This window comes from Phyllostomus discolor, chromosome 12 (assembly GCF_004126475.2).
Source record: "Phyllostomus discolor isolate MPI-MPIP mPhyDis1 chromosome 12, mPhyDis1.pri.v3, whole genome shotgun sequence".
Taxonomy (NCBI): domain Eukaryota; kingdom Metazoa; phylum Chordata; class Mammalia; order Chiroptera; family Phyllostomidae; genus Phyllostomus; species Phyllostomus discolor.
Window position 1 is genome coordinate 20,685,792 of NC_040914.2, and position 11,789 is coordinate 20,697,580.

Consider the following 11,789-nt stretch of genomic DNA (forward strand, 5'->3'; position numbering starts at 1 on the left):
ACATTTACAACTGCACAGACCCTGAGACCCTTGTCCTAGCAACACATCCATAAAATGGAATACTTTTCAGCAATAAAAAGGATTGCACAACCGTTGTATACAACTTGGTTGTATCTCGAAAGCATGATGCTGAGTGAAAGACAGACATAAGAAAGCATATACTGTTTAACTCCATTCAGACAAAACTTTAGCAAAGGAAAAGCTACACTATAGTGACAGAAAACAGAAAGTGATTGCTTCAGGGACAAGGTGGTGGAGGTATTGACTGCAAAGGGTCATGAAGGAAACTTCGGGGGTGATGAATATTTTTTACAAGTAGCATTCATCTTCATTCAACTGGTAAATTTTTCTACAGATCCAGGAAAGCTCCCTGGAGGAGGAGATGTCTCAGCTGTGTCCTGATTGATGTATAGGAGTTGGCGGGCCAAGGGAAGTGGGTGTTTCTGGTAGGAGGAGGGACTTGGTAAGGGCCGAGTGGTTTGAGTAGGGTTGCTGGGTTTTAAAAACTTGGCAGTAGAGGGCTAGGGTTTAAACGGACTGACGCCTGAGTCCTATTCCCGACTTGATCCGGGACCCTGGACCGGCCCTCCATCTCTTTGGGTCTCTGACTGCTTCAGTTGTTTCCGCTCACGTAAATGGAAATGAGCTCCCTCGTTCCTTCAAGACTCCCCTGGGGCTAGGAGAATACACCGAAAAGAGGATGAGTGACAGTTGTTTTGAGCCAGTGGCTAGAGGATAAAGCCCTCCTTCCTTTAGGAGGTGGGCTGTCGCCTTGTTCTTGAGACCAGCAGCCTAGCGAGAGCTAGCCAAAGACCTCGGGCGTCACATTTTGGATAAACCAGTAGCAGCTAAACAGAGGCGGGTCATTTTGGTGACGGACAGATCTATTTCAAAATGTCCGCTAGCGCGGGGCCCGCCGGGAAGCTTTGAGGCGGTGCTGGGAGAGAAGGGGCGGGAACTACTGGCTGATTTTGCTCAATCATCAGTCGTGTTTCCTGTGATAGACGGTCAGTTTTTCCCATCCTAGTCGACTTGAGGGGGCGGGTCTCTACACGCCAGACAGGGCGGGTCCCTAAATTTTGATGGACGTCTTCCTTGACCAATTGCTAACCGGTACTTAGAGACGGGTCGGCTCCATTGCCAATGAGATCTCCTGGCGGGGTCGCAGTGGGCGGGCCTAGACCCTCTGGTATAAGGCGGTCTCGGGGGAGTGCGGAGAAAGGGGGGGGCCTCGGCGGCTCGAGGAGTAGGTGCGGGTGAAGATGGCGGCAGCCGAGGCCGCGAACTGCATCATGGAGGTGAGCGTCTGGAACGCCGCTGGGGGTGGGGGTCGCTTTGGGGGCTGGTGTTTTATGGCTCCGTCATAGAGAAGGGGCTCTGAGTCGGCAGATTGAGGCCAAAGGTCTCACGCCGAACGCAGGGGAGGCCGCATGCTCTGGATTCAGGGGTACCGTTTGAGTGCGGGCTCCCTAGCGTTCGGGGGTCTGCGGTATCCCGCCAATCCCATGGTCTCGCGCCCCTTCCCACGTGGATGAGGGCTGGGGGTGCTTCCGGCCTGGCCCCCACGTGGCCCCAGCGCGGTGGGTGGGGAGGGGGTGTGCCGTGCCCGGTGGCCCGACGGGCTCCACGTGCGGGACAAAGGCCCCGCCCCCGGCCGGGGGAGGGGCGCCCTGGGGGGGGCGGGGAGGAGGCTCTCAACCTTCTTCGGAGGCCCCCAGCCTTCCTCCCAGGGTATGGCAACGTACACCTCCCGGTGGGACTTACTTGGGGGCCTCCCATAAGTAGAGTCTTTTTGGAGGGGCAATTTATCTCGATGCTCTGTATCCCCCTGCCCAAGACCGAGGCATTTACTTAGGCATCGGTCCAGGTTTCGTGCACTTTTGAGTCGGGATTGGATGAGGACGAAGAATTGATTCTGTCAGGGCCTCCCCGTTTCCTGTCCCTAGATGCTCCCCCGCCCGGGACTTTGGGAGCTGGGGGGATGGGGCATGCCCCTGTGACCTCCCTCTGGGCGGTGGTGGGGCCTCTAGCTGAAGGAGATCCTTTCTGATGAGGCGCCAGGCACCCCCTTGTGGCCATTTCTGGGTGTGTGGGAGGGACATCTTTTTCATGGGGCGTGTCCCAAAGCCCACCTCCCTGTCGGAGCCCCCTCCTCCCCGGGGCGAGGGGAAGGAGAACCGTCTGCTGGGAAGGGGTTGTGTTGGAAGCCGCGAGCCTTGCCCGCGTCTTTTTCCCCTTGGCATTCGTGAAGGTGGGAGATGAACTCCCCCTTGCAGAAGCCTTGTTGGAAGGATTCTAAGCCTGAATCCCTGAAATGATTTCTTAAGGTGTTGGTTCTTGTGCAGCCACGTGGGGTTGGTTCGGCGCTGTGTTTCAAGCCATGTGGGGCTTGTCTGGCGGTGGTATCAGTGCTGTTGAGAAATGGACCCCAATGGGAAGTCCCCTCCGCAGCCGGCCTTCTTTGTAGGCGTCCTCACTGGTTTGGGAGAAGGGGGGTGGGCCATGTCCCTGACTTCAGGCTTCCTGGGGCCTGGGGGGTGATCACAGCTGGAAGCGATGTAATCTGATGGGGCCACGGAGTTTTCAACCCATACCCTGTGGCATTCTCCGGAGTGGGAGGTCAGCTCTCCAGGGTCACCCCAATGACTCCCATCCCCCTCGGCTCTATCCTGGACCAGGGCCTGTAGGGGTGGAGGAAATACCTTCCCCAGAGATTGCCTCAGGACTTGGCCTCACCCCTGGTGGCTTCCAGGCCTGGGATGGGTGTCTGAATGGGGGGAGATGGGTGCCAGAGCCCAGAGTCTGGCGTCTTTCAGGGACTCTACTTTCTTAGGTAGAGGGTAGTAAGTGAAGAGATTGGCTCCACCTGGTTTTATTTGAGGCTTTCTGAGCCGGACGCAGAAGCTAGGGGTCAGGGTGCCAGTTCTGGTGGGGGTGCCTGTGTGCCACACCTCTGTCCTGTAATCCTCATAAAAGAGACTGGTTTGCAGAAGTGGCAGATGCCCACTGGGTATACCCTGCCAGCCCCCCCTCCCCCAGCTATTCATGGCACCCCAGCATGGGGGTGTGTGTGTGTCAGGAAGTGTCACCTAATCTGGGGGGATTAGATGATGAGGGGGAGTGACAGCTGGCAGTGCCTTTGTGCCCAGCGGGTGCCAGTTTCTCTGGGCTGCATGGGGGAGGTGTGTATATACGGTCAGGTGCCTGGCCAGAGAGGGGCAACATGGGAGCTGTCCGCCATCTCTCCAGCCACAGCTGAGACAGAACCCCCCTCCCTTCTCTCCCCGCTTGTCCCGTCCCCCTTTGAAACAACCCTGCCTCATTACTTGCTCCCCCTGCCACCACTCCCCACCGAGCAAAGGGAAAATTGCAGGAAACACCCTCCCTCCCCCAAGAGCCAGGGTCCCCTGGCCTGGCCGCCCCTAGCCAGTCCCAGTAGCTAATCCTTTCTCCCTGTTACTCTCTCCTAGAATTTTGTAGCCACCTTGGCTAATGGGATGAGCCTCCAGCCGCCTCTTGAAGAAGTAAATATCCTTTTGTGAGACCCTTCCCCACATTAAGATATCTTGCCCCCCCACTCACATCAGGCCCTTTCTAGTGGTCTAACCGTGATCCCTTTTGCTTCATACCAGTCTACCCCAGGCCCCAAACACTTAGTACAAGCTCCCTCCAGGTGTGTGGCCCTCATTGGCCTTCCCCCATACTGTGGCTGCTTCCTTAACTCCCATTTCCAGCCCCCCTTTGCCCTTCCCTGTGTCTGCCCCAGTTCTGGCTTCCCCATCCCTCCTCAGCTGTGGGCTGAGCTAGAGACAGGGGCAGAGAGACTGGAGAGATGGTAGGCGTGGCTGAGGTATTGGGGTTCTGCCCTGGATGGTGTTCGGGCGGGGGGGGGGGTCCTGCAATAGGAATACGAGGGTTTAGGTTTTGGGGTTCTGGGGGAGGCAAGATGGCAGGGAGGGCTGTAGGGTTGCCCTGGTATGATTTTGAGGGATTTATTCCAGGGAGAAGTAGGGACCTGGAGGTTTAAGAGGCCCTGGGGAGCCCCCAGATTTGACCCATGCTCCTATCCTCCGTCTCCTAGGTCTCCTGTGGCCAAGCGGAAAGCAGTGAGAAGCCCAACGCGGAGGACATGACGTCCAAAGATTACTACTTTGACTCCTACGCTCACTTTGGCATCCACGAGGTAAGTGAACAGCTCCTAAGGCTGCTGAATCTCCGCGCCGCCCCCCCCCCCCCCCCCCAATCTTAAGAGGTTAATATTTGGGAGGGCTGGAACTTCATTTCCCACGCATGCTCACTGCCTTCCCTGGCAGCAGGCAGCCTTTCTGAGCAGCACTCGCCCCGGGGTCTCCTTTCCCAGTGGTTGCCTTGGAGACCGAGGTTAGCCCGGTACTCTTCACCGCTCCAGGGAGGCAGGTGGGAGCGCGCATGCCTGGCTCAGACTGCAACGGGAGGTCAGGCCCTGCCAGTGTCTGCCGCCCTCTAACGGCGGACGGTGGGATTGCCTCCATATCTGGTGTGCAGATGGCTTTTCCTGTACGCTAGAGGCTGATGTCTCAGAAAGCAGCTGTGATGGAGTTTTGAGGATTTTTTAATTCTTTTTAAAAAAATGTAAAGTATGCAAAATAGAATTTAGGATTTTGAAGTGTACAGGTCAGTGGATTAAGTTATTGAGGACTTTTTTTTTAAGATTGTATTTATTTATTTTTAGAGAGAGGGGAGGGAGGGGGAGAAACATCGACTAGTTGCCTCTTGAGTACCTCCAACTGGGAACCTGGCCCGCAACTCAGGCATGTGCCCCGACTGAGAATTGAACCGGTGGTCTTTTCAGTTTGCAGGCCCACGGTCAACCCACTGAGCCACACTGGCCAGGGCGCTGAGGACTTCTTGAAGCCAAGGATCACTGGGGCTTAGGAGGCAGTGGTAGCATCTGGCTAAGATGGGAGTTTAGTGTATCCAGTCTGATTTTACACATAGGGAAACTGAGGCACGTGGAAGGGAAATTACATGTTCCGAAGGGACCAAGCAGGTGGGAGGGCAGAACTCTAGTTCTCCAAACGCCACAGTGTTGGGGGCCAGTGCACCCTGTTTTCCAACTGGGAATGCAGGCCCCTTATGATACCTCTGCACCCCCCTCCCCCTCTGCCAGGAGATGCTGAAAGACGAGGTGCGCACCCTCACGTACCGCAACTCCATGTTCCACAACCGGCACCTCTTTAAGGATAAGGTGGTGCTGGACGTGGGCTCGGGCACGGGGATCCTCTGCATGTTTGCAGCCAAGGCCGGGGCCCGCAAGGTCATTGGGGTGAGTGTCCTGGGCAGCTGAGTGGGCCTGGACTTCGGGATGGAAAGGGGACCCTTTGGGGCTCAGGGGTTGGATGGAGAGGGTGGGGACTGAGGATGGGACTGGGGGGGGGGGTCTCACCCTCCCTTCTTCCTGGACCCCAGATCGAGTGTTCCAGTATCTCTGATTATGCGGTGAAGATCGTCAAAGCCAACAAGTTAGACCATGGTGAGCCCAGGAAGGGAATGGGTTCGTGGGGATGTTGCGGGTCATCCCAGCTTTGGGCCCTTGGCAAGTGGGGGGGACATGAGACACAAACCCAGCTTTTCCTCCCCCGCGGGCCCCAGGCTGCCAAAGGTCCGAGGATTCTACCTTCTCAGAGTCCCTAACCCAGTTGGCAGGTTCAGCCGTCTTAGAGTTTGAGTGTTGAAGGCCTAGGCTTAGTGCCCTGCTCTTAAAATGCTAGGGCAGGAAGCAGTCTTCAGATTTTTCAGTGACTAGAGTTCCCACAGTTGGCGTCTGAAGATCTGTAGGGAGAAACCGCTCAGCTGCCGGTCTGTGAGTTCAACCAACACTCCTAGGAAAGACTGCACCTACGGGTACACACATGTACATGGGTTTACAGTCACATGCATCATTTGTACACAAATAGTATTTGTTAAAAAAAAAAATTTAATCTTTTTTTTTCATTACCAATTAGACCCTTTCTACTCCTCACCCCTCCCACAAATAGCATCTTATATGAGTCTTTCCTCTTTGTTGTTTCTCTCAGCTTACTGTGTAGTTGGCTTTATCTTTAACATTATAGTTACTTATTTTTAGACAGGAAAAAGGAGGGAGAAAGAGAGGGAGAGAAACATCAGTGTGTGGTTGCTTCTCATGCGCCCCCTACTGGGGACCTGGCTAGCAACCCAGACATTTGCCCTGACTGGGAATAGAACCAACGACCATCTGGCTTGCAGGCTGGTGCTCAGTCCACCGAGCTACACCAGCCAGGGCTTATTGTGTAGTTTTAACATGTTGCGGAATGTTAAGAGGATCTCGCTCTCTTGACGACCCTGGTGCGTGCACGTACCTTGGCTTTCCTAACCATTCTCCCGGGGGTGGGCGTTTATCTGCTTCGGAGGTTTTCATCCCCCGTATGTACTGTCATTCCATAAACCAACTAGTATATCAGGGAGGCCATTTTATAGAGGGAAGTGTCACCAGACTGCCGTCAAGTTTCCACCTGCAGGCTTTGAGGGGCAGAGAATGTGGGGAAACAGTGGGTGTTCTGGATGTGAAGACTCCTGGCATTTAGTAACTGAAGCGTTTTTTCCCCGTTTTTTTTAAAGACTAGTGTAGCTGACAACCCAGGCATCCATCACTCAGCTTTAAATATGTTCATTGGGAACAAATTCCAATTGCGATGTCATTGAAATCCTCCCAAGTGTGTCTCTAATAGGTGATTGTGTCGTTAGCAGCAAAATGTCGACATTACCTAATATCTAACCCATGTAAAATTCCTGCCTCTGCCTCAAAAATAGCCAGAGTGAATGAACTTTGAAACTGAGTGGACGGGGCATGGCTTCAGCGTGCAGAGTTTTTTGAAGACTGCTCAAATGTAGCCCCCAGCTGTTTCTCAGAAGATAAGGGCTGCCTTGCAGGGGTTCCCAGGCCCTGGGCCCCCAGGGGAGGCGATCGGAGGGCTTTGTCCAGGGCTGATGGCCTGCGCCCCCTCTGCCCCGCAGTGGTGACCATTATCAAAGGGAAGGTCGAGGAGGTGGAACTTCCCGTGGAGAAGGTGGACATCATCATCAGTGAGTGGATGGGCTACTGTCTCTTCTATGAGTCGATGCTCAACACCGTGCTCTACGCCCGAGACAAGTGGCTGGTGAGGCCCTGGCGGTGCAGGGACATGGGTGGGGGTCCCTGGGGCGTTGGTTGCTTGTGTCAGTCAGGGACGGAGCAGGACATAAAGCCACGCTAGGCATTCCCCGCACAGAGGACCTCACCCAGGGGACCAACTGCACGGGTGATGGGGGGCTCATGGCCAGAGGCGGGGATAGCAGGCTCGGCGAGCTAGACAGCAACAAAGAGATGGAGGTGTCGAGAAGGAGGTGGTGCTGGGAGGAAAACTGTAGCAGGGCAGAGGGGAGCCAGGGGCCCCTTGGGCCCTCGAGAGAGGTGACCGAAACCTGACCAAAGGACAGGAAGTGGCCATACAGGTTCTCAATCTGAGGAGAATGGGCTGGACAGGGCATTCCGGCCAGTGCAAAGGTCCTGGGGCAGGGGCGTGCTGGCTGTGTTGGGGAGCAGCAGGGATGCTAGAGCAGAATGAGGGTCTGGAGGAGCTCCAGGAGGTAAAGTTAGAGGTGAGGGGTGGAGGGGCCTTGTGGACTCACTCTCCTGAGACTTTGCTTCCTCTCCAGGAGGAGCCAGGGAGGGTTCTGACTTAGGTGCTCTTGGGCGCCACCTGGCAGCCACGTGCGGAATAGGCTCAGTGATAAGGGGATAAGAGGCCTGAAAGGTGGCTTTAGGAGTCTAGGTGGGAAGTGCCGTGGCTCAGACCAGAGTGGGCCAGAGAGGGCAGGGAGAGAGACCAAAGCAGTGAGCTTTGAGGGCAGTGAAGCCAAGGCCCCTCCACCCTTCACGCCCTCACCCTTCCACAGGCGCCCGATGGCCTCATCTTCCCAGACCGTGCCACGCTGTACGTGACGGCCATCGAGGACCGGCAATACAAAGACTACAAGATCCACTGTGAGCTGGGGAGCGGTGGGGCAGGGCGGGGCAGGCTCAGCTAGGCAGGCGCCCTGGCGTGCTCACCCCCTCCCTCCCCCCCCCCAGGGTGGGAGAACGTGTATGGCTTCGACATGTCTTGCATCAAGGACGTGGCCATCAAGGAGCCCCTGGTGGATGTGGTCGACCCCAAGCAGCTGGTCACCAATGCCTGCCTCATAAAGGTGAGAAGATGGGCGTGGCCAAGAGGGTTGGAACCAAAGAAAGGCCAGCACTGCTGGCCCGAGATCTTGGGTGCCTGACCAGTCAGTCGGCCAGGGTGATGCTAGAGGCCCAGGGAGGCCATTTGTCCACTGCAAAGCTTTGCGAGCCAGTCAGGGCCAGTGGTTTCTGAGGTGGAACCCGTGGAGAGGGGCTGGCCCTTCCCGGGGCACGTACTCCATAGGGCACACTTGAGGCCTGCAGGCAGGCCTCACCCTCCTGGGCGCGCCAAATGCAAGAAGCTGGGGCCAGGAGGGAGTTTATCCGTACCGACGGAGTGCCATGACTGTGATTGTCTGCGCCCCTCCCCATCACATCCCACACGTTACTTGCATGAGGCTGGTGGAACCAAGGAGAGAAGGAAGGTCGTGGAGGGAATGAGGAGAGAGGTGGGTGGTCCACCTGCGTCCGCCCCCACCTGGTCCTGTGTCAGAACCACGGTTTTGTGCTGAGTGTGCCCAGAAGCCACCAGAGGGTTCTGAGCAGGGTTTTGGTGTGACCTGATTGACTTGTTTTAAAATTGTTGCTTTGGCTGGTAGGTAGATGGTGCCCACTTAAGGGGTGTGGGGGAGGGGTGGAAGCAGGAAGTCCTGTTAGGAGACCACGGCAGCCCGGGCAGGGTGTATTCCCTGGGGAGGGGTAAACGGGCGGTTCTTCAAGTCCAGTAGTGGGTCCACGGCAGCAGCCATCAGGTTTGTGGTGTGGATGTGGGAGGGAAGGGAGCAGGGAAACCAACGACTGGCCCCCCGTGCCCCACCCCCCCCATGCCATCGGCGTGTCGCCAAGTGAGGCTCACGGGGCCTGTCCCGCAGGAGGTGGACATCTACACAGTGAAGGTGGAGGACCTGACCTTCACCTCCCCCTTCTGCCTGCAAGTGAAGCGGAACGACTATGTGCACGCGCTGGTGGCCTACTTCAACATCGAGTTCACCCGCTGCCACAAGAGGACCGGCTTCTCAACCAGTGAGGCCCAGGGGAGCAGGAGGGTGACCGCAGCAGCGGTGGGGGAGCCTCCCTGGGTGACAGACAGTCAGGACCCGAGTCCCCAGGCCTGCTCTGCCAGCTAACCTGCGTGTGCGCTGTGCCGTGCTTCCCTGGCCCACAGAGCCTGGCCTGGTCCCCCGGAGGCACGAGGGGGGTGAAGGGATTCAGGGGCCAGGCCACCAGGGTCGGCAGTCAGTAAACAGTCCTGGGGGGGCATGTGCCAGGCAGAGGGAAGGGCAAGGCCAAGGCGGACGGCGGGCTGGCCCAGCCAGGCTGACCAGACCACGTCCCCAGGCCCCGAGTCCCCGTACACGCACTGGAAGCAGACGGTGTTCTACATGGAGGACTACCTGACAGTGAAGACGGGCGAGGAGATCTTTGGCACCATCGGCATGCGGCCCAACGCCAAGAATAACGTGAGTCCTGGGGGTGGATGCGGGAGGTGTCCTCGCCCATCTGGGGGGTGGTTCTTGGGGACTGTCCATGGAACACGGGTTACATTGAGCCAGAAGTGGGGCCCTGTGGACCCAGCCAGCCATGGTCAGGTGGAACCCTGTCCTCCTGACGCTCCCAGTTTAGGCAGGGGACACAGTCAAATAGTAAATGACAGCCGGAGAAGATGCTGTGTCGAGGTGTGAAGGGGGCGGGGGGGGGGGGGGTGGAGCCTGGGAGAGTTTCAGAGCCTGAGCCCAGGTGTGGGTAAGGGAAGGAAGGCGTTTTGTTTCTCCGGAGCATTTGGTGGGGCTGGGCTGGGCTGTCGTCATCTGAGGCGGGCGGGGGAAGCGGGGCGGGGGCAGAGTCTGGAGCTCCCGCTCAGCCTGGGGGTGGGAGGAAGAAGAGTGGGGATTCCCGAGTGGTGGGCAGCGTGGTCTGCCAGAAGGATCCTCAGGCCAGTGTGTGAGGCTGCAAGACGGTCAGGGAGCTCGGATGGAGGGGCGTGGGCCAAGTTGCACCCACTTTCTAAGTCAGGGAGATATGCCCGTTAAAGCAGGGGCTTGCAACCAGGGACAGTCTTGCTGTACCCCAGAGGACCCTGGCCCCTGGAGACATTGGGGTTGTTTCAGCCTGGAGAAGGGGTGCTCCTGGCTCCTGGTGATTGGAGGCTGGGGGTGCACTGGACAAAGAGTGACCCGAAATGTCAGTGGCATGGAGGGCAAGAGAACCTCAACTAAGGAGGCAGACTGCCTGACGGGGCAGGGCGTGGGGGTTGGAGCAAGAAGCCTGGAGTGACAGGTCGCTGAGGTCATTGGCGACTTTGGCCCAGCCTTTCCAGGGAGTGCAGGGGGTGGGACAAACACGCTCCCAGGAAGCTTCCTTCCAGGAAGCTTGGGGGGAGCGGACGTGGGGGCAGTGGAGTTCTGCTGTCAGGTTTGTTGGGAAGAGGAAGTGTGCTTGAGAGAGGCATTCTTTTTTTGTTTTTTAAAATCTTAATTATATTTAGAGAAGGGGGTAAGGGAGGGAGAGAAAGAAATAGCAATTGCCTCTCATCTCTAGCCAGGGACCTGGCTTGCAACCCAGGCATGTGCCCTGATGGGGAATCAAACCCCGTGACCTTGTGGTTTGCAGGATGATGCCCAGCCCACTGAGCCACACCAGCCAGGGCGGGGTTCTTCTACAGGGAAAAAATAACCTGTGCTGATTAGAAGGGTTCTGGTGGGGAAATAGTCTTGGAGCAAGAACTAGGGCAACCGAGCTCTGCCCCCAAGGGAGTGGGTGGGTTTGAGCATGTCACCTCGAGTTTTCCCCCGGGGGTCAGGGTCAGGGGCCAGGCGGCTGCTGGGGTGGAACCAGCAGTGTGGGATCTCCTTCCTGGAGGGCAGTGAACGCAGGACATCCCCGGGTCTTTGGGGCGGGTGCGTGGGCAGCTGGCAGGACACAGTGGCTCCCATGTGCTGGGTCTGCACCCCTCTGCTTTTTCCTGACTCGGCCACGTCTGGCTTGCTGCCCACCCTGTCTCTGGTGCCCCTCACGTGCGCCCTCTCCCCGCAGCGCGACCTGGACTTCACCATCGACCTGGACTTCAAGGGCCAGCTGTGTGAGCTGTCCTGCTCTACCGACTACCGGATGCGCTGAGGCGGCACCTGGTTGCTCCCACCCCAGCCGGGCGGGCCCTCCACAGGCCCTGGGGGCTGTGGCCTTCTGAGGCAGTTTCGGGGTTCCCCCTTGCTCTCCCTTTCTTAGAAGGGAGTTTTAGGGGCCTGGGCCCCTGGGTGGGGGGTTGGGGGGAGGGCACATCGTGACTGTGTTTTTCATAACTTATGTTTTTATATGGTTACATTTACGCCAATAAATCCTCCGCTGGGGTAGCTTGGCTTCCTGGGGGCCGAGTGGGGTTGGGGTCCCGTCCGCGGGGGCCGAGGTCCCAGTCTGAGCTGTTGGGAGTGTGTGGGCAAAGGCTGTGTCTTCACTGGTCTGTCTGTCCGAGTCCTCTCTGAGTCTTGTCCTGACTCACTCAGCTATCTCCCAGGGCCTCTTCACCCCAGCCCTCTCTGGGGGGAGGCTAGGTACCCCCACTCCGCTTTCTGACCCCCTGGGATCCTGC

At 57.5% G+C, this 11,789-nt stretch overlaps 1 protein-coding gene across 6 annotated transcripts; it reads left to right on the forward strand.

Annotated features, from left to right (window-relative positions):
• The first annotated feature begins 1,149 nt into the window (after positions 1 to 1,149).
• Positions 1,150 to 11,553, forward strand: PRMT1 (protein arginine methyltransferase 1). Of its 6 annotated transcripts, XM_028530200.1 has the most exons (11): positions 1,199 to 1,298; positions 3,471 to 3,524; positions 4,082 to 4,183; positions 5,150 to 5,305; positions 5,449 to 5,512; positions 7,015 to 7,157; positions 7,936 to 8,023; positions 8,111 to 8,226; positions 9,076 to 9,226; positions 9,542 to 9,663; positions 11,237 to 11,553. In XM_028530200.1, exons 1-11 carry the CDS (start codon positions 1,263 to 1,265, stop codon positions 11,318 to 11,320), a joined length of 1,116 nt encoding a protein of 371 aa, XP_028386001.1. In that variant the 5' UTR covers positions 1,199 to 1,262; the 3' UTR covers positions 11,321 to 11,553. The 6 variants fall into 6 exon arrangements, with proteins under 6 accessions (XP_035868465.1, XP_028386002.1, XP_028386001.1 ...); XM_028530201.2 differs by lacking the exon at positions 3,471 to 3,524 and having other exon boundaries at positions 1,151 to 1,298; XM_028530206.2 differs by lacking the exon at positions 5,150 to 5,305 and having other exon boundaries at positions 1,202 to 1,298.
• The last annotated feature ends 236 nt before the right edge of the window (positions 11,554 to 11,789 follow it).